General features: G+C 44.4%; 1 protein-coding gene across 5 annotated transcripts in view; it reads left to right on the top strand.

The window, feature by feature from the left end:
* Window positions 1-23,040, top strand: part of LOC126526610 (uncharacterized) — a 113,673-nt gene that overhangs the window by 42,942 nt on the left and 47,691 nt on the right. For all 5 annotated transcript variants that reach the window (XM_055068255.2, XM_055068251.2, XM_055068253.2 and 2 more), the window contains 2 exons: window positions 14,283-14,509; window positions 16,610-16,770. In XM_055068255.2, coding sequence (XP_054924230.2) covers window positions 14,283-14,509; window positions 16,610-16,770 — 388 coding nt within the window. The remainder of the gene's footprint in view (window positions 1-14,282; window positions 14,510-16,609; window positions 16,771-23,040) is intronic.

Genomic DNA, 23,040 nt, shown 5'->3' with positions numbered 1-23,040 from the left:
CACGTCGCTCAACTGAAGCAATATCACTCAAACCTTCGAAGCGCCGGGTTGCCACCGGGGGTCATGCTATGAGGCGCTGCAGGAGCGAAAGATGATGAGAGGACGGACGAAGGGGACGATCGCCTGCAGTCGTCTTCATCATCCTTCGTTCCTGCAGCACCTTGTAGCAATATGTACCAAAGAAAATTATTTTTTTCTCACTTTACGGTCACCCTAGAAAAATTATGGTAAATTTTTTTCAATATAGGTCCCTCTGAAGAATTTAAATATTTAATAAAAAAATCAACACTGGGCCATCGCATATGGCAAAAACGTCTACCCTGAAAGGGTTAGGGATGAAATCCTGTACATGGGCTATCTCTTTCCCACAATTAGTGTCCTGCAGCTATGCTTCAATCACCTGAACTGAACAGGCTTGCAGATTTGCACATGTCTCTTGGAAGTTCAACCACAGCTTTACTCTTGCAATAAATTTCTCAGGGGCATCTCCTTCATCAGGCATTTGGTGCGTGGCAACACCACGAACCCGAACACAGAAGGGTCGGACCCTCCCACGTTTAACCTTGCGTGGTTTAGCAGTGTTTGGGGAAAAAGGGGTTCTTGTGGTTTTGCCGATGCCGGGAGTTTGGATCTTTATGGCCCCTCGGTGGAAGCAACACGCCCCTTTGGCCTTGAATTCAGGTAGATGGCACCCCCCGACTGACCCACCTGTGGAAATAGGCAGTTGCCTTTTGCCGTCTCTCTCTCCCTCCAACTTTTGTCTTTCCATCTCTCCTCTCTCCACTTCATTTTATTTCCAATCTTCCAGGCAGCAAGAGCAATCCCCGTGACAATATCCCTGCACCAAACTATGAACACCAGCCGTAGTGTTTTTTCCAATGATGACCTGATGCAGTTGACAGAAGCTGAACTGTTTGAAGGCTAGAGCGAGCAAAACGTGATCAATGTTAAATGAATTATGCAAAGGTGCAATGGGGAGGAGGTCGAAACCAAGCATCCAGTACTTTTGGCTCAAGCATCTTGCCCTAGACAATCGAGGCAGGCTGTGTAAAGCTACAATTCACACCGTACCTTCTAAATCCTCTTCGATGCTTTAAATTCCAATGTTGTGGCCACATTTCCCAGAACTGCAGAGACTGACAGACATGTGCTAAATGTAGTGCCAGTGACCATGCCTCTGAAACTTACGAAAATGATCCACACTGCATGAATGTGATCGCAAGCCGCATACTTGCGGTCATGCCTGTCTTGGAAGAAAGAAAAAGGAATAGTCACATTCAGAGTTAGAGAATATATATTATTCAAGGAGGCTCGCAGGCAGGTATCATACCTGCTAATGAACAACTTTGATAAAGTGATGCATCAGGGGGCAGTGCCACCACGGCCCTTGGCACCTGTCCGGCGCACATGCAGTGAGCTGGCGGTGACGCCATTTGCCCCTTTGGCGGCTGCAGCTAGGACTGCTCCGACACCCCGGCAGAAGGGGCCACCAACCTCCGGGCTGGTGGCCTCAGATGTCTTGTCTGACAAACGGAGGCCTTTACGTCAAACACAGCATTCACAAGAGTGCATATCCAGTGCCTCTCAAGAGGCGATGAACACCACAACCAGCCAGACGGTGCTGCCAGCACCTAAGGAGCAGCAAGATTCTTGCGATTGCACCAAAAAAAAAACAGAACATGCATCATGGTGCCTGGAAAGAGCCTGTGAGCTAATCTTCATCGCTTAAACACACAGCACAAACACTTTCCTTGTTATGGAGACACAAATACTACAACGGAATGTTAGGACTCCTTCATAATCTCGATGATATTAGAGAACTCCTACACAAACACAATCCAAAGTTGCTGTGTGTTTGAGAGACACATCTGAAACCTACAAACACCAGCTGTCTTCATAATTACACCATTTTCCAAAAAGAGTGTGACAAGGTTAATGCTTCTGGTGATTTAGCAATAGTTCCTGTAAGTCTGTAGCTTGTTGACACATTTTCCTTAAGATGTCCGTTGAGACAGTGTCAATTTGGGCCACATTTTTTATAGATTGGTCACTGTATGTTCTATTTATATGCCCCTGAACCATCGTCTCGAAAGGGCGCTTTTATAACCTGATTAATCAGCTTCCTGAGCCTTACATACTTGTGGAAGATATTAAAGTTCACAATGGGATGTGGAGAGACTCGCGATGTGGCACAGGTGGTCGACTCATTGAAAACTTCCTTGTAAACTAAGGTGCCTGCCTCTTCAATAAGAAAGAGCCAACATATTACAATCTTCATTATAATTTATACTCTTCAATAGACCTGTCGATTGTCTCCACTTCTAGCTTCCCTGATCTAGAATGGCATGTAATTAAAAACCCATTGGAAATGATCACTTCCCAGTAAAGCTGAACCTAATAACCCAACATAACTCCCCTCGGCATGTCCCTCACTGAAAACTGGCCTCAGTTGACTGGGAACATTTTAAGGAATCCAACTACTTATCAAGAGATTTTATAAATAATTTTAGTATAGATCATACTGTATCATACTTTGCCGCTTTTATTATTGATGCCGCTAAGAAGTTCATTCCTCAAACAAGTGGTACTTTATTTAAAAGATGGGTTCCCTGGTGGAATGATGATGGCTGACAGGCACGAAGGAGACAATATAAAGCTTGGGGCAAACTATGTGAATGTTCTACGGCTGGAAATCTCATAGAATATAAACATGTTAAATTCCAGGGAAGAAGTATGCGATGACAGGCAGAGAGGGCAAGCAGAGAGAAGGTATAAATTTGTATATTCAAGAGGCGAAAGTGTGGCGGGGACTAAGAAGACTAAAGGGACAAGAAATCCATCAGTTGCCCCTAGTGGACGATGAAATGAACAGCTTGGAAGACCTGAAGCTGACGCTTTTGGTGAACACTTTCAGCGCATTACTTGTTCTGATCATTATTCTGAGGCATTCCTGAAACACAAACAAGTTGCAGAATGCTAGGCCATCGACTGCAAATGCAGACAGAATGAACCCTGTAACCTGCCATTTAACATTGCCGAGTTGAGAGCCTCCTTGACTGCATGTCGGAGCTCTGCACCTAGTCCTGACAGGATCATGTACGACAGGATTAAACACCTCCCCAGTGATACTCAAATAACTACTCACACTTTTCAGTGCAATATGGGCTGCCATGTATCTTCCTACTGCATGGAAAGAATCATCATCCCAATTCTGAAACAAGGTAAAGACCCAATATTAGTAACGAGTTACCGCCGAATAGTCGTCACAAGTTATATTTGCTAACTTTTTGAAAAAGTGATAAATGGTCGTCTTTTACACTTCCTTGAGTCAAACAAAATTCTCGATCCACATCAATGCGGCTTCTAGAAAAGGACGGTCTACAACCAACCATCTCGTGCGCTTCAATGCAAACATTCGTGATTCCTTCATACATAAACAATCCTTCTTGTCCATGTTTCTTGATATAGAAAAGGTGTACGATACAACTTGACGTTACGGAATCCTGCATGACCTGTCAACGATGAGCACCGTGGCACTATGTTAAACATTATAGAAAGCTACCTATACAACTGTACATTCCAGCTGAAAATAGGTAATGCTCTGTCGCATGCATTTATACAGGTAACTGAAGTACCTATGTGAGGCGTAGTCAGTTGCACGCTCTTTGTCGTTAAGACTAACATGGTTTGTGCATCATTACCACCAGCTATATTTTATTCCGTCTACATAGACAACATACAAATGGGTTTCAAATCCTGCAATCTCACAGTGTGTGGGAGACAAGTACAACAGTGCTTGAACAAAGTGTGTAAGTGGACAGATGAAAACGGGTTCAAAGTGAACTCCCACAAAATTTTTTGTGTTCTTTTCACCAGGAAGAAAGGGCTTGTTGCAAATCCCAGTATCGAAATGTATAGGTAACAAATACCTGTGAACACGAGAGTACAAGTTTTTAAGCATCATAATTGACTCTAAACTTACGTTCATTCCACACCTAAAATATCTCAAGGTGAAACGCTTAAAAACAGTCTACTTAATGAAATTTTTATCTTGCACATCATGGGGCAGCAGCAGGTGTGAATCTTCGCAAGAGCCTCATTCGATCACGACTGGATTATAGTGCCGTGGTATGTAACTCTGCCTCCTCAAGCGCACTAAAGATGCTAGATCCCGTGTGCCATCTAGGTAACTGTCTGGCCACTGGCACATTCATAACAAGCCATATCAAAAGTTTATACATAGAATTGAATAAGTCGTCACTCCATCTGCAGAGAACAAACATCAGCTTCACCTATTTCCTCAAAGTGCACTGTAATCAAGAACATCAGTGTTCTGTAACTGTTAAAGATTTTATGTGTGCACACTTTTTTGTAATCACCCCTCTATAAGATGGCCTTTCTTGCTGCATGTGAGAGACCTTAGCGAAGAAATGGATGTCCCACTTCTCGAACATCGCCTAAAGCCTCCAGCTAAGCTGTTACCGCCCTGGGAGTGGCAAATGATAGAATGTGATGTATCCTTTGCAGAGATCACAAAGCACGCTCCCAAGGCATTTCAGTGAACTTCAATCTTACTCTTACTAAAAGTACTCTTGCTGTGAATTCTACACCAATGCATCAGTCATATGCTGGTGTATCTTGCGCAGCTGTTGGTCCCACTTTCTCCAAATCTGACATATTGAACCCCCTGACAAGTGTCTTCACTGCAGAAGCCTATACAGTACTGTCTGCAGTGAAACATATAAAGAAATTAAAATTAGAGAAAGCAATAATAATCAGACTCATTAAGTCTTGTAAAAGGGTTAATGTCTTCGCAAAAGCATAAAAATTCTGTTTTTATTGAGCTTTACTCACTCTTGTGCAAAATGTATTTATTTCGTATACATGTAATAACATGCTGGGTTCCTGGCCATAGAGGAATCGAGCGTAATGTGCTTGCCAACAAAATCACCAAATCAATAGTATCGCAAACTATTAATCTTTGCGCTGCTGTCCCTGCCACAGACATGAAGCCTTTCCTACAAAACACACTGCGAAGCCACTGACAGTGCTTGCAGGATGCTGAAACAAGCAATAAGCTTCATGTCATGGAGCCGAAATTAGGTTTCTTGCACTCCACTACAAAAACACGACGAACTGATGTTCTATTCTGTCGTCTCAGAATAGGACACACATACGGTGCTCACAATTTTATATTGACTGGTAATGAGCCTCCAGCCTGTGGTACATGTGGTGAGAGGCCATCCTCCTTGTCTTCCTGGAGTGTTGGGAAGCCGAAAGAGAGAGGAAGATACATTTACTGCTCGCATACCGCTATTGTGTCCTGCTCCATCCTGCTGTGTTTCTTGAAGAACTGCGTTTTAAAGCGAAGCTTTCTTTGCCTCTTCCTTTGACTCTCCCACTGCTGCTGCTGCTGCTCTGGGCTGCTGTGGCACACACTGCCTCGGGGAGTGGTTCAGAGCGTGTATATTGATCACAAGCACGAGTAAGAGAGGAAAGGCGACGGGAGAAACTCGTTTTCACTCTAATTAGTCAAATGTGCACAACGCCCTCTGGAGCTCCCTGGCCATTGCCACATTAGCCACTTGACAGCTGTAATTATCCGTGACTCCCCTCAGAAGCATTGCAGTAAGTGCAGCGCTTCCCTTTTTACTAACGTGCGAGGCCAGAGGAGACACAGATAGACCTGTAGAGAGGAGAAGAGGCAGTTCCCATATAAGGGGAGAGGTGACGTTAGAAGGCAAGGAAAGCCCAATACTATACGACAGCGGTTGCGGGCAAACAGGAAAAGCTTAAGTTCAAGTTATGGAACAGTACGTTGCTGCTATTTCTGGAAAATAAACACCATGCAAATATGTCAGGCAGGCAACTTACATAGGGAGTACAAAAGTAGAGCCGCATTAATTAAAGTGCACCGCAGGGTCCAGGAGACACTACGGAAGCGGTTGACTATCAGATCAACACTTCTATGCCCGCCGCATTAGCTTTACGGCTATGGTATTGCTAGAGGTCACGGATTTGATCCCGATTGTGGCAGCCGCATTTTGACGGGGGCGAAATAGAAAATGCACGTGCACTTAGATTTTGGGATGCGTTAAAGAACATCACGGTGTCCAAATTAATCCAGAGTCCGCCACCATGGCTTTCCTCATAATCTGAGTGTGGTTCTGGCATGTACAGCCCCATAATCCAATTCCAGTTCAGCACTTCTGTCACAATGCGATCTACCATGTGAGGAAATGACAACGCTCAACCCTCTCAGAGGTTATAAAATATGGCACACAACAACCCTCAAACAGACACCTCTCCCCGTGTGTTCTGTGTACCAGGCAGAGAAACAGCAGTGTTGCACGCAAGGTAACATTTAACATCAACTCACCACTCTCGTGATAGCCTAAACGTTGAAGAAATTAAGCTTTAGCCTTTAACATCACCGCTAATTATCGTCAATCAAAGCATCCAGCACGGAAAGCTTCGCTTTCATCGATTCCCACAGGGCGTGGGATCTGCATAATTTTTAACATTAAAGCATTCCTGGGTTTCCTGAACAATGTGGTCTTGCATGTTATTAGCCCAATAAATTTGTAGTGCATCCTCTCTCTAGATGGTGCTGCTGTGATATCAGTTTTGTATGGCACAAGCCTCCAGGTCTTCGCATTTCAAGGGCTCCTTTTCAAGTGCTCTGCCTCTAACATATTTCAGTATATCGTCATTCCTTTACAGTGTATTTTTAGTGTCCATAGCACACTTCATTATTCATTGCCACAATTTTACTACATATAGGTTTTACGCAATTTACAGTGACCATTTTTCAGGCCCATTTACAGCCTCGTCACATCCACCTCCCATAATTTATTTCTTCACTTCGAACTCATTAACACTGGCCTCGCACTCTGTGGCCATACTGGCCCTTGCGGCACAAAACACTACATTCATCATCAATGAATATCTCTCCCTCTCTCCTGGAAGTGCCTTTAAGTGGCCTTCATAGGCGGCAAGAGCTGCCATTCAATTCTTGTTTGCTTAGTGTAGTCCATGACCTCTCTGTGAAGGCAGCAGTTCCTGGCCATTAAGCACAGATGTTTCTATCTTGTTGATGTCCAGGTATTCTATTTTTAACATTAACAGAATTTTCAAAGAATCTCCTGTAACACATAGCACAAATCTGTTTATTAATCTGGATCACTCAGAGGAGGACATTAGTTACACTAAAAATCAAAATGTATAATTAACTACTTAGCAATATGTCACTAATCAGCTTTCTAACTAAATACTTTAGGGCACATTGCAATGTATGAATTGATGCTTGTGATTTCACAAGGCACCTCCACTTGGAACAAATCTTCTAACTAGCACTGGTTTTGAGATATCCGCAGTCAAAGCTGTGGTAAAATGTACTGTTTTACTTACTTTACAGACCTGCTTTTTATGCATTAAAGCTCAGAAATTACTGGAACACAAAAACATTTTGTCGCAAACATTGGGAACACGTATCTTGAAACAGGTGGCACCCTCAAAACTCGTTTCAACTGGATATGACTTTCGAAGCCACCAGCTGCAATTAAGGACTTGCAATGTGCACCATAAAATAATCAGTTGTAAAGATAATTAGCAAATGCTAATTGATTAATCAAATATTCATTTTGATTTCTCAAGCGAATGTCTGCCTCTGAGACTAAATTAGCTCAAGAAGTAGAATTGTGCTGCCTGCCATGGATGATTTAAAAAAAATTCTGTTAACAATAATAGTAAATAAAAAAAAAACAGAAAGCACGCATACAATAAAAAACTCTCTATGCGTCACTCATATAAACGTTTTTTTTTTGCGATTGTAAAACATGGAACAGTGTTTCAGCACTAAATAATATGCAGCTTTATATTAAACTACATTACAGATTTTCCCAGCTTTTCAAGGAATGTGAACATTTGTTAGTGTCTGTTACGATTAGTCGTTCAACTCTAAATAGCTAAAGGCACTGGGAGGAGTTCCATCAGATGTTGGCTGACAAATTCAAGCGTGGTTCTATATGCAACAATGACCACTTTGGACCTTGATGCCAGGGAATCACCTCTAGGCGATTTCTCAGTAGTTTTTCACTGGCCATAATGGGAGTGCTTTTCCCTAGCCCGAGGGAAACCCATTAATGGGCCATAATGGGCTTTCCCTAGCCCGAGGTACAGCGGAGTGCTTTTATTCATCCAGGACCCATATTCGAGCATCGCAGCATTGGGTGACCAGTCTCGTGAGCAAGGTGTTCACATGTTACAATGCAGCCCTTCTCTCCAGCAAACACATCGAGCGAGTTTACATTGTCGCTCCAGATGTCTTCATCAGAAAATGAGCAAAGATAATTGAGGAAAGTTTTGAAAAACAATTCTTAGCAAAGATAAACAGCGTGAAGTGCTGCAGAGGACGCATTGAAAGAGCCAGGCCAGCTCATTCTATTTTCTGCATCTGTGCAGTATTAATAAAATAGAGAGGAAAGTAATGTTGAATCAATTACTTTTTAGTAATTGCTCAATTACTTTCATGAGGCAATGATTGTTGACTGTAAATAATGACATTTTTGAAATAATTCATTGCAATTGTAATCGGTTACCTTTCTTCTGTAACGTTTACAAGTCTAACCGTAATATACATAAAAGGAAAGTAAAAATATTATTAGAAGTAATAAAACTAGTCTGTTTTCTTTTGCCAGAATACCTCATTGATGTGCATAAAGTCAGCTCTGCTGTATTTCACTTAAAACTAAGGCCATATCTGGCATATAGATATATGTTGAACACTGTCAAAAGTGCTTGTCACTGTGCCAAGTCAGACTTATGCCTGCACCAAGGTTTGCACCAAAAGGTCAGATGGCTGGCTGCTTCACCATTGGGTAAAGGGAAATGAAAGTGGACGAAAAATCAACTTGCCACCACTGGGAGCTGAACCCCCAACTCATCTTCATTTTAATTAAGGAAAAAAACTAATGATTTCCAATGTGCTTTCATTTTCTTGCTCATTTGTTGGCTTCATACTGTTGTAACCGGCAAAAATTGGGCTCCTTGTTTCCTCCCCTTGCTCTCGTGCATGGCATGTCAAGGACAGACACAGGTTAGCATTCATAGGAGCCACATATTTTGTAATGTAGGAGAAGCAAAATGAGTGCTTTCTTGCCTCTTTCTTTGCAGCAAGCAGAAGTTACAATCTGAGCTAGGCACTGGGTCAACTCCGTTCATTGTTTTTGGTCATGTCACCTAGCAGGAAAATTATATCTGAACAAAAGACTGAACCAACAATCTTGCGATCTCCAATGTCAGCATTCTGAAGCCAGTGCCATGACCACATTGTATTGATGAACAGACAGTACCTTTATTGGCTGCTGCATAGTTTTCTACCTAGAATGACTGGAGGGAATTCTGATGCTGTGATTGTTCAACCCTTTTTATGGGAACAATGCATAGCGCATGAATTCGTCTGATCTTCGTGTGGGCAGAATTCTGACACTATTGTGTCTGCGTTGATTGCGTTTCATTTTTTTAAGTTTCTGAGAGACGCTGTCTTTTTAGGTGACCCTGAGCACATATGTAATCATTGCAAATCGATGCATTTATAACATAATATTTTGTTAAATATATGTTTGCAGTGCCACAAAGCCATGTGAAGTCGGAAGGATGAAGTTTAGGCAAACCAGTGTGCTACATCATTCCGTACTGGTTAAACCACCATCACACTTGCCAAATAGAATGATTTTATCCTAAAATGCCTTATTTCTAGTGCCTGTTTACGAATGCCGCATTCATACAAATGTTTAAAGAATTTTTTATTTGTGTATAGTTTAGGGCATAATGAATTTAAAGAAGAAAAACAAATACAGTCACCAAGCAATTTTCAATGGCCAAATTTTTTGATCCCATTGATTATAAGGACCTACTCACATGGCAGTGACATTGACTGTTGGAACCAACGTATAATGGCAACGAAATCTGCTATGTCCATTACATGAATATTTTGTTAATAACTTCACAAACATTTCTGCTTGTCCGCGGTGCAGATCATTGTCGCTTTGACTATATAAAACTGAGTGCCCATTCAAAGTGTCCACAAAGAAGAAAGTCCACAAATCTTTGGCAAACAGTCAACATAACAGTCCCATAAAATTCAACATTTTTTTTTACTTTTACGGTGGTGTTTTTCAAGTTCTAAGGTTGGCACGTCTGCGTCATGCTTGCAGCTGCTGTAGGCACCAGCATAGAATTTCTGCCCAGTAATTTTAATACAAAGCTCTATAGGACGATGACGAACACCAATGGTTTCTCTCCAGGATGCATGCAGCATCTGAGCACAATTACTGTAGCAGGCATTTTCTTCACCTGCATCCACATTGTTCTGCACACATTCTCTGCGAGTTCGGGAGATTCATATGTTCACGAAACAAGTGGGGAAAACAAAATGATTTGCAGCAGCAGCAGATATCTAGTGCTGTGTGCAGGGCTAGCTGCAGACTTCTTTGCAGGCTATCCTATTATCATTGACCAGGAGCATCCCGTAGTTCTTTAGGTGGCACCAGTGTTCTGTTTTCTGGGAGTACTAGGGGTTTCACCTCTGGAACATGCAGCTGTCTTTAAAAAGTACACCCAGATACTTTCAAATTTGGAGAAAATCTACCACATGCTTCTTGCATGTAAATATACTACCCACATCGAGTATGAAAGTTGGAAAGCACATGTAAGATATTTTATATATTATACTATGGTTGTCTCAAACTGTGGGACCTGGTGTCTCCATTTCATACTTGGTGTGCAATGCCATGGAAGCAAAATGTTATCAATGCACACATTTCTTGGTCAAGTCATGTGATCACACATGTTTGGATAAGCATGTGTCTGAGGCTGTGGCGCCCTCCCTTGGGTGGCGCCTAGAACCCAGATAGTGTGCGTCCACATGAGAAAGAAATAAAGAAGGCGCCTGGCCATGGCACATGAAACCACAGCGCGCGGTTGTGTTCTGGCGTCGGTTTGGGTCAGCTATCTCTTTCCTTCGCTCCTTAGGCATAAGCCTACAAATGGTGACCTAGAACGAACACAATGACTGATCCGCCCAGACGCTCCACGGAACAGGAACCATGTCTGCAGGACGTTCCGTTGCTGTATCTTTGCCTCTCACCCTTCTGGCCCCAGAACCCACAAGTTTAGTTTCACCAGATTGACTCGCAATTCTGCCTCTAGACTCGCTTGCACCTCTAGACTCAATTGCACCTCTGCGAGGTGCAATTCTGCACCTCGCAAACAATGCGCTACTACTCCGTCACCTCAGTCCTTCCTCCTGATGTTGCCAGCGAGCTCTCAAACGTTTTCTCCACCTCTGTGGGCACTACACTATATCGGCACCTCAAGACCAAGGTGATGGAGAGATTCATGCCCTCGGAACGCACCCGCTTCCAGCAGCTGCTTACTGAGGAGGCCCTTGGTGGCCGGCACCCCTGCCAACTGCTGCGCCAGATGTGACAGCTTCTCGGGGAGCGCGATGTCTCCACCCACTCGGCGTTGCTTCGAGAGCTTTTCCTTCAACGCTTTTCCCAGCCCATCTGCCTCGCCTTTGCGGTGGCTGGTGACGTTGCCCTCGACTGCCTGGCGAAGCTCGTTGATCAGGTTCATGAGGTGACCTCCACGTCAGTCACTGTTGTCTTATTGCCTTCAAACCCGGCAATTTCGTGCCTTGAGGCCCACATCGATGAGCTTGCTACCTCAGTCGCCGCACTCCAGAGCTCCCTCCCAGGGGACCCGTTCGCCTCGTCTTGGTCATCGCCCTCTTTCGCGCACGTGTCAAGCTCTGACTCCCAGCCCTTTGCCTCTCCGCTGGTTCTACCGGTGTTTCCGACACTGAGCCACAAAGTGCACGCTTCCCTGTTTGTGGCCGGGAAATGCCCGCTGGGATCACTGACGGCGTGTGGTCTCGATTGTCGTCCCAGCTGCTTTTTTATGTTAAGCGATAAATTCTCCAGCATCCGTTTCCTTATAGACATGGGTGTAGAAATCAGTGTGGTTCCCCCGACTAAGGCTGATTGTTTCAGATTACCAAGGCAGTCACTTCGTGCTGCCAGTGCCCCATCTATAGTGACATACGTACTCCAATCTCTCACCCTCGACTTGTGTAAGGACTCCGATCTTACCCTCGAAAAGTGTGGCCTTCACTGCACTTTTTGATGGATCTTCGTCATCACGGACGTGATTCACCCGATCATTGGCTCAGTCTTCCCCTCATACTTTGACTGACGTCAGCGGGCATCTGAACGCTGATACCTTCCTCTGCGTTAGAAAAAATCTTGGCGGATTTGTCACAGTTAGCAAACCTACGCGACCTCACTCAGGTGCCTAAACATACGGTGACGCACCACATTGTCACCTGTAGTCCACCAGCAGCTGCTCGTCCACGCTGCTTGTTTGGGGAGCGTCCGCCTATCGCCAAACAAGAAAGTTCGACCCCATGCTGGCGCCTAAACATACGGTGACACACCACATTGTCAACGCTGGTCCACCAGCAGCTGCTCGTCCACGCTGCTTGTTTGGGGACTGTCCACCTATCACCAAATGGGAGAGTTCGACCACATGCTGCAGCTCGGCATTATACGCCCATCGTCCAGTGCAGGGGCTTCTCTGCTGCATCTAGTGCCTCAGCGTGATCGCAGTGACTAGCACCCCTGTTAAGACTATCGACTGTTCAATGCCAAGACTATCCACGACAGCTATCTGCTGCCTCACATCCAAGATTTTACATCGCACCTCGACGGCTGCGCCATTTTTAGCAAAGCGGACCTGGTGAAGACGTACCACCAAATTCATATCAAACCTGCCGACATACCTAAAACTGCCATCACGATGCCTTTGGGTTTGTTTAACTACGTGCGGATATTTTGGACTCCGCAATTCGGCTGAAACCTTCCAGCAATTCATTGCTGAGGTCACGTGGGGCCTTCCCACTGTGTTTGCGTACCTTAATGACATCCTATCGCCAGCCCTACACCTCAATATCACGAGCACCATCTCCATGCTTTGTTTTAATGTCTACAGCGGTACAGCTTGCTTGTGAATGCCTCCAAGTGTATTTTCGGCATATCTGAGCTTGAGTTTCCTGGCCATCACGTATCATCCGAGGGTATACACCCTCTCCCGTCTCATGACAAGGCCATCCAGGATTATCCCCAGCCTACAACAGTGTGCCAGTTACGCCAGTTCCTCGGGCTTGTGAATTTTTCCACGCGCTTTATACCACCACACTGTGCAGAGCTGCTTCGCTTGCTTACCGACCTCCTTCATTCAACAGCTGGCTCCTCCCCTGCCACAGGCGGCTCTCAGTCCGGTTTCAACTTCTAGTCTAGGTGGGGGGCCCTGCAGTGCTCTCCTTTGGGTGGTGCTTAGAACCTGGATAGCGCGCGCCTGCATGAGAAGAAAATAAAGACAGCGCCTGGCCGTGACATGTGAAGCGATGGCTCGCGGTTCTGTTCTGGTGTCAATTTGCGTGAACTGTCTCTTTGCTTCTGAGGCATAAGACAAGGCTGTCACAACGAGCTGCTAATGAAAAACCCGAAAATGAAAGCAGTGATATTATAATGTTTTAGATAATTTTTATTAACAGCTGTATAATGCAGTTTGTTTTTATGGATCGAAACTTTTTTCTTTTATTACTGTGTTTAAGTATGGAACAGTTCACTTGATTGCTGGCAAAGAACACCCAGCTATTTCTTGTTTCGAGTGCAGATACCTCAAAAAGTCGTGCTAGCTTCCACAGTTTTGCATGGTCTGCATGCAACAGAGTATAGGTGTGAAACACTCCTGCCTTAAAACTATGGCAAAATGCATGTGAGCATAGTAAGTGCGCAGTTATACTGCATATGATGTATGAAACGCAAGAAAGCTTAAAAAAAAGAAAGTAGTGAATGGTATGAGAGTTTCAGTTTGTTACATTGCATGACTGACATGACTAGAGTACTTTGTTTAAATCAACTCTGTGACCGGGTCACTTTTCTTCGGTCTCTGTAAGAGATTTAAATGTGTGCAAGCACTGGTTTCAGTATCCTAGCAGATGTTTTGCAGGATGCCAGCACAGAGCACAGATGTCCAGTAAACATAAGATACTTTTCCCTATCTTGTCTTTTGTTGTCCTCATTTTGTGTGTATGGTTGTGTTTGCACTATGAGCTCATATAAGCTCCTCACATGGATATCTGTCATGTTAGCCGCACCTGATGTTTCCATGTGGTGCTTCTTTAATAAATGCTCGCTCACCTCTCGGTGTTGCAGGTCTCTTGATCAGCGCATGACGGCAGACGACATGGTTGCTGCCCACGAGCTGAAGTTGCAGACTTTGTGCCAGACACTCGCACTGGACTATGCCAGGGTCAACCAGAGTGGCTTTTCAGTTTTGCGGGAAGAAGCTGTTTCCATAGCATTGGGAGGGGAGGAGAAATCTTGTACAGATGACGACACACCACTGGAAGCACAGACAGCAGGTTCAATATTGCCTCCCAGTAAGTGGATGCCTCCAGTTTCTGTACCAAAGGAAGCTGTACCAATGATTATAACAATAATCATTGTTAAAATGACAGTTACATTGTGTTGGACTTTTGACTCCCAAGTTAAACTTCAGCTCCCAAACTGTGTCCTCTGCTCTGAAACATTTCCAAACCACATGTGCTCTGTGCTCGGCTCCCCCTGCTCCATACATTCTGGGACCCAGCTGCACTTCAAGTGCGTTGCGGTTGCATCGAGCCTGCAATTCTTTCACTTGCTTAATGAAAGCAGCACCAACCAGAGAGATTGTGGTTTTGGCTCGTAGAATCCCAGAATTTACTATATTTTTTTAACACCCACAGAAACGTTTTGGACTTACTGCCAAGGCACACAGATGAAAACGATACCACGTGTAAACTGTGGAGATTGACTGTGCAGAACACATTTTGTTTTCCTAGACTGCTGCACGGTTCAACTGTGACATAAAAATGTTGTATATAAATTTTCTATCATGTCAAATGGGCTCAAATTTTGCCAGCTTGCTATGGGACATGTATGGTATTATGTGCAGTGTGTAATTCGAGCTTAAAAATTTGGTGTCAGGGCCCCTTTAATGCTACTAAAAATGGAGAGCAACCAGCGGTGCAGTTGTGGTCTGCTTCAATTCTTGCAACTTACGGTATTTACCCGAATCTATTGCGCACTTTTTTTCTATAAATTGGGTCCAAGCATGGCGTGCGCACTAGAATTGAGTACGACCCTAAATCTGGCTTACCGTATTGCCATTGCCATTTCAAAATGGCTGCCTTGTATGCACTTCGAGCCTAGCTGCTGTAGCTTCCTCCATGTGCTGTAGTACGCATTGCGCTGTCCGTCTTCCCGTTTTCTGCGTTTGCGCTATCAGCATGGAAGTGCCGACTACAAAGACATGCCGACTTCATCACGATGCCGTATTTAAAAGGAAAGTGATCACGTGTGCGGAGACGGAAAGAAATCGCGCCGCATCACAGGCGTTCGGAGTTCCCAAAACTTGCGTGTGGGACTTGCACAAACAGGAGATGTGTTCTACTACGGCGGCTGCTACGTACGGTGCGGCCGCGCGGCGCCTATCTTGAAAGCCATCTGCGATGGAGTGTCTACGCATATAGGCGCATTGCGCTGTGCTCTCATCACTTAGTTCGCATTGAAGCGAGAGGCCGCACCAAGGTCAGTTCGCTCCATGATTTGCTCGCTCCTGCTACCGCTGATAAAGAGTTTCCGTGGTCATTGTCCGATATGTGTTCATGTTTGCTTGTGCGCGTGTGACACCATACTTGTTAATTTAGTTAGTAAGTGAATGTTTAAAAGCTTATACGGCCTATAAAACAACTATCCTTACTTTTCGTATAGCTGTCTACTAATTTGTATTCGCAGTCGATGCTTATCCTTTCAGGTGAAACTGAGACTTTCTTTATTTATTGCAACTTTAATGTATTGGGAATAAATCTTTGTTTTTCCAAATGTGAGAAAGTTGTATTTCTGTATGAAAGAATGAGGTGCATGGTACTGTAAATGACTTTTCTTTAGGTCACGGCAAACGAGTTCTTATTACTATCGAGGATGTCTTGTTCCTTGTTTTTCGTCAGTAAAACAGGTGCACGTTACAATCTAGGGCACACTAGAATTGAGTAAATACGGTACTTTCCAAAAGATGTGTTCATGTGTGTGTGTGTGTGTGTGTGTGTGTGTGTGTGTGTGTGTGTGTGTGTGTGTGTGTGTGTGTGTGTGTGTGTGTGTGTGTGTGTGTGTGTGTGTGCATTTGAAAAAGGTCGTCCAGGAAATTAACGAAGCCCACAATGCATAATTTCTACTCAACACCTTTTCATTCTGTTAAGCACCGTAGCACACAGCGAATCACAACTGTTGAGTCATTCATCATCACAAAACAGAGTTCGTGTCACAAGAGGGTGTCCCATGTCTCAAGAGGGTGTGGCAACGAGATACCCAGATCCGAAGAACTCCAAATTGGTCTGAAGTTGCCAACCGTATCGTAAATATAAAACAAAAGTGATTGCGGGGTTGTGTGCTTCCACTCATACCCTTGTGACCGCTGCTTGTGCTGCTTGATCACCCTGCAGGTGCAGATGGCCACAGTCCTTGTGGCCGCAACTCTTCTGACCACACAAGCCTACCGGCTGACCTGTCCATGTTGAGGCACTCAGACGTGGACCACTCTCGAGTGGACTCGTCGCTGGCCAGCACATCCATTCACCTAGACTTGCTGTCGGAAACACGACAGGTGAGACTCGTAGGGCTTTGCTTTCTGTGCTGGTAGGGTCGAAGGCAAGCTCCAGATCTAGCCTCACACAGTCGTTCCATAGTACTCCCCTACTCGTTGCGCGTGTAATCGCAGCTACGTTGGGTTCGGACGAATAAAGGCAAGCAGCGTCATCAACTCTAAAAATATTTATTGCTGCCAGTAATAAGCAACACTTGCAGAAAGAAGGGCCACACTCTAAAAATGTCCTAAATAGGCTTGCCTTGCTGTGCCTGATAGTCGGGCAGTGAGGTCACTCACGGGCTGTGGCAGCTATCCGCAAGGTTCATGTCAGGTCAGGTCAAGGTGCCAGAGAGGGCGTCTCCTTCATGGATGCTCTTTTATGTTTTTACTTTCCTGTGCTGAATGTTCTCCTCGCACATTGGATACGTTTCCAAGTTTTCAAAAAGGGGCACGCGTGTCACGAGAACGACAAAAAAGCAGGGAGAGGGCGTAGTGTGCCTTTTCCAAGGCTGCCCACCTGCTCTCGGCATGCCCACACTGTGCAATTGAGCCGACTTGAGTATGGATGGATGTGCGTGCTCCCGACAGACTGCGGGGTGTTTAGCGACCTGGAAAGGTTGGGGAAATTTTGAGCACATGGAATTGTCAGGGACTATCTTATTTTAATGAGTAAAGTCGGGGGAAATGTCTGATTAAACTGCCGAAGTTGGAATTCATGTAAGTTGGTTCCCTGCAAGGTTATCATGCTTTTTGCAACACTTCAAGTGAGATGCCCTGCAGAGTTATTCTATTTTCTATCAATATGATAAAGGCATCGATTCATAAATTACGTGTAACACCGGCTTCTGGCTCAACACGAGTGCACTCTTAACCCCTGCATGCACTTGCAAGACAGTGCACCTTTCTATTGCAGTACAGTTGTTTATGCACAGAGCTTGGCCATATGTGAAGCACCTTGTATGTTGTGGTTACTGTTACAGGGATGTTGGGAGTATAGACAGTGTTTTTACAATAGATATACAAGCCGAGTCAATGTGTTTAAGATGGCTGACCAGCAGCAACACGCAGCAGCCAGCGTCTCACAATCTTCTTCTTTCTTCCTCATCTTTTATCCTTCCGTAAGAATATTAATAGTGGCAGGGGCAAATTTGACATGTATGTGTACTTTCCAACAACGAACCGAAGGCTTTCGTTTGCTACGGAGCAGTATTTCCTTTTCTGGGTGAGTTGATGCTGCATAGTGTCCACACTGTAGAAACGTAGTGTATTTACAGACAGTTTTTATTAGTGTAACAAATCCAGTCACTCACACAAGAGCTGCTGTGACTGTTGCACTAATTCTTCTTGTTAGACTCTTACAACCTGGTTGTAATAAATGCCCTCATTGGCTACTACAGGGCAGCTGTGTGGCTTAAATTAAAACTGCTGCAATGAAGTAAGATTCTTCTGCACCGCTGGTAAGGGTCCAGATCTTTGAAGAAATGCCTGTAGTATACAGGATAAACTTCTACTCCAAATGTGCGGCGTCTAGTTAGGAAATGCTATAGGAAAAACTATGTGGCAGTGCGGTGAAAGCCACATGTTCGGCGCTCCTGCAGAGCTTTCGTGTAACAATAAACGCAATAAGCACATCAACTTCTCTCGAGACTGAGGCATGTATTGCAGTAGAGATGTACTGTAGATCAATGACAGTAGGTGTAGCAATGACAAAAAGTAAAATTTTTCTTGTGTAAAAAGATACTTTCATTGAACTCCCATAAACAAGTTGTTATGGGTCCTGAAGTGTAGTGAACTTTCACTGATATTTTTTGATGGCCCTAACAGTGTGCCATTTACAGCAGAACACACAGTAAAAGTGGCCTTTCCTTAAATATGGCTTTGAATATGGCCTTAAATAGGGGCCTTTTTTCTTTTCTGTTGTGTTTCTTGCATGACAAAACACTTATATATAATTATTTATGTATAAGACTGCCAATATCAGATCATAAAATGGTATGAAATGAAAAGCTAAATGATCGATAAACTTCAGACCTACTCCTAGTTGTACTTCATGATCCAACAATAAATACACAAAAATAAAATAATAGCCTCAATCAAAATGCAATTGCTCCAAAGTACTAAGAGAATGCTTCTGTTCTCGTGAAATTGGGTGTAATATCTTAAAAATAATACATTGTACACCATCCACCTGCACTGTGAAGTTTGAATGATGCTGAGGTAGGCAAACATTTTTTTTTTTGCCGGGAGTATTATGGGAATGTACTTCACTAAGTGCACTGGTTAGCCGTAACATATTAAATATAAATTAGAGGGGGCAGATTCATGGCTGGTGCATTTAGCTTGAAACAACTATTGTGCACTGATATTCAAATACAGTTAAACCTCGATATAACAAAGTCGGTAAAATTGGAAATTTGCTTCGTTATATTGAAAATTCGTTGTATCGAAATTAGACTTTTTTTACAAACAAGTACAGTCACTGATTTATTTTTCTTACATGGAAAAGGACTGGAGAATTTTCCAAATTATCGGGCAATCAAAAGAAGCAAACTTGAATGAGAAAACAATTTATTATGATAAATTTGCGAGTCTGTGACGAATGATACTGTTTCGTGCCACGTATGTTGACCATATCTTCACATCGACAGTTCGAACTAAGCAAAGCCATCTATGCCTTCGCATGCACTCTGCCCCCACAGCTGATAGTGGCGCTCGCACCAGAACGGCGCTATCATGAAAAGTGCAGGCAATGCGGAGCGAATGCTTCGTCTGCCTCTCGCTCCAACGGGTCACCGAAACTTGAGATTACGCAACCTCCAACACTAAATGCGCAGGAAGACAGTTTACATGGTGCCACGCCGTCTTGGCACGCCCACTCTTTGCACATGCGGCAGATTACCTTTAAAGCAGGGTGCGCAGCTGTCTATGTGCTCTGCCGCACTTAAAGCCACGCGCAGCCACAGCCCAGACACATGCCAGAATTTAAAAGCAATGGCACTCACCCCTTCTTGTCTTTGTGTCCGGCACAGGTACAGCGAAAATAGGCGCTCTCGACTGGAGCTGACATGTATTCAACTCATTCATTCTACCCTAAGTGCTGCAACAGATGCTGCCGCTACAGTGAAACCTCGTTAAACCGTAGTTGGCTGGAGTTTGGAAAAAGTATGTACTAAATAGTAGTACTGCTTAACCGAAATAGCAAGAGATCGCCCACTTACCTTTCAAAAACGAAACTCAGAGAGAGTGCGATGAAAGCGGAAAAAGACATGCAGTATTTATTCACTTCGCATGACAAAAGTGTTATTTTTGTTTGATGCCACGGCGGCCTAGCAGCGACGACAGCAGCCTCAAACTTACTGAAGCTGCGAGCCACCAGCCCCCTCTTCTTGGCAAACACTCGCATGGCACATTCCTCATTGTCGTTACGTATTCTCCGTGCATGCCCGTGGTAGCGCTGCAGAAGTCGCGGGGTGCCTTTTTCATTGTGGGGTGCTCTTCTCGTCGTGACGATTGCATTCATGAGGCTGAAGTAACGCGCAGCTTCTTCCACTGTCGGGCCTGAATTGCCCGTTCTAGTCGCTAGTCGACACTTCGGCAACAACAGAAGCAACAATGGCGAAAAGTCAAACCTCATAGCCGACACCTCTTCGTGGTCGCAGCAGCACCGCCGAGCAGCTTCTTCGCATTTCAAATGCCACACACCGTAGTCAGTGCAGATCCCTGTCGCATGCCAGCGCCGACTTCTTCGTGCCACGTTCGACAGCACGAACAATGTCTAATTTTTCTTCTATGCTGAGCACCCGGCATCTTTTTTTATTCAAGCTTTGGCACGACGTGAGTCCTTGGTTGCACGATGCCATAACGCTCTCTGGCATGGCGCCGAAATGATGTTGATGTTCATGTGGCTTCACGCGCAAACGCGCAGGGCGCTTGGAGGCTGTTGTTCCGCCAGGCCTACCCTCCGTGGTTGCTCAGTGGCTATGGTGTTGGGCTGCTGAGCACGAGGTCGCGGGATTGAATCCTGGCCAAGGTGGCCGCATTTTGATGGGGGCGAAATGTGAACACATCCGTGTACTTAGATTTAGGTGCACATTAGAGAACCCCAGGTGGTCTAAATTTCTGGAGTTCTCCACTACGGCATGTCTCATAATCAGAAAGTGGTTTTGGCACGTAAAACCCCATTAGTTTTTTCTGTGAGGCCACCCTATGGAGATGACGCACCACCGTGTTTATGTGATGAAAAGTGGAACCACTATGCGTTCACTATACCAACCAATACATATGCAATAAGCTGGTACTGTTTATGCGGATACAAAACACATTATGTTCAATGGCCGCTGAGTCGGGGATTTGACTTTACTACTTTTTAAACGAAAGTGCTGTTTAAGCGGGTACAGTTTAACAAGGTTTTACTCTGTTGGAGTCACCACTGAGGTCACCATTTTGGTTAGGCGTGTGCGTGCTGACCAGCCAGCCAAGTTGGAATTATCTGGCGAAGGCCAATCTCGAGATCGAAATAGCAAACGTTTGGACCCATAGAAATGCATGGGCACTGGTTGGGACCTTCAGTAGGGATCAAATTAACTGAAAAATTGAAATAACCAGAGTTTATTTAGTGGAAGTCTGCTGTCTAATTACTGTCAGTGTCGTTGCAGCACCACATGTGATAGATTTCACTTTTTTCTCATTTTCAAGCTCCTCAGTTTACCTGACCTCCAGTTGTTAGTGGCATTACTCGTATCAATTAAGTAATGCAAATAAGCTTATCTTGCTGAAAGGATTCCAGCAACCTTGATACTTCACACTGTTTAGAAATAGAAAATTATACATATTCAATACATTAATTCAATACTCGAAGGTTGTTTTTCTTGAATGTTGTTCGTGTTAGATTTGGTTTGAGCGCCCCTATTAACCCTTTCACCGTCTGCTTTTTTGCAAGTGACGCAACACCAATGTTGTTTTCTTTTTTCTTGGATATTATGAAGCAAACACAACAGTTTATTTTTGCTTATGCAGAAGGGAAAAAAATGACGCAGATAATGGCAATTTCCCTCTTGATAGAGTCCTTACATTCCTATCTCCGTTTCTTACCTCCCACCCAGTCTCGTCTTGATGTGCACGTTTCTGTGATAGCGCTGCCGTGTCAAGGTAAAAAATTGGCGCGGTTGAAGTTTGTTCTTCCTCGGATGACAAGCTGTCATCTAAATATAATCTGAGCTTAGCTCGCATTCAAAGCCATCTCAATGCGGTCACGTGGCCATGTTCAAGAAAGGGGTGCTTTTCTTTATTCACACTTGACCAATTGGAGCAGAGAGAGCCTCAGATGGAACAGAGAGCAACAGATGAACGACATATGACAGAGGGCAGAGCCATCTTGGAGAACGCACACCCACAAAGGGAGCACCTTCATTTCATTGCTCGAAAGGAGGCACGCTGCAGCAAAGACAGCGCAAGACAGGGGAAAAAAAGCAGAAAAAAAAAGCCTTCTGTAAACTTGGGACAAGTGCGAGAACATGCGAGAGTGATGGCCTTGTGCTATGGTGAGAATATGGGGAAGGGAGAATTGCTGCTGTGGTAGTGCACAAAACCTGCGAAGGCGCCCACTCTGCACAGTAGAACCACACCCTCGAAGTGGTGTGTTCCGCAGTGTCACTCACAACATCCCTGACCGAGCAAACCCAAGGAGAGGAGAAAATATCCTCCCAGAAATGTACACATGTTGGAACTACCTCGGAGCCGTGCCAACTTCGTGTTACTATGCACATGCAAGTGGAGAGAGTGGGGAATGTGCTGGTATGTCAGTGACATGGCGGTACAGAAATGGGGAAATGTACTGGCATGTCAGTGACACTGAAAGGGTTAATTCTGTTTACTTGTCTTCTCAGCAGGGCATTTGGGTCATTAGAAGTGACTAGAAGCCCGTGCATGCTTGAGATACAGGTTGTCTTAGTATAAGCAAGGCCAATCCACTGACAGTGTGTTAATTTGTGTTATTTGCATTTGACGACTAAGGAGCCCATCTTGGCATTGACACGTAGCTTTCAAAGTTGGTACTGCTAGTACAAGGAGGTGTGTTTTTCTCTTAAAATAGTGGAAAATGTTTTTTCTCTCGTTTATTGCTGCTCTGTTCTCACTCAAATTTCACACAATTAAGCACTTTATATGGGCCGGATCATTCGGTATAACACTTGGCGATGTTACTTGCCTGGTTCGTAAGAAAAATAAACTTTGAACTCGTCGTCTATGCCCCTCCCATTGAAGGATGTTTAAAAAACATGGTGGCTCTAT

Source organism: Dermacentor andersoni, chromosome 8, assembly GCF_023375885.2.
Source record: "Dermacentor andersoni chromosome 8, qqDerAnde1_hic_scaffold, whole genome shotgun sequence".
Lineage (NCBI taxonomy): Eukaryota > Metazoa > Arthropoda > Arachnida > Ixodida > Ixodidae > Dermacentor > Dermacentor andersoni.
This window is presented reverse-complemented; position numbering and strand designations above follow the sequence as displayed.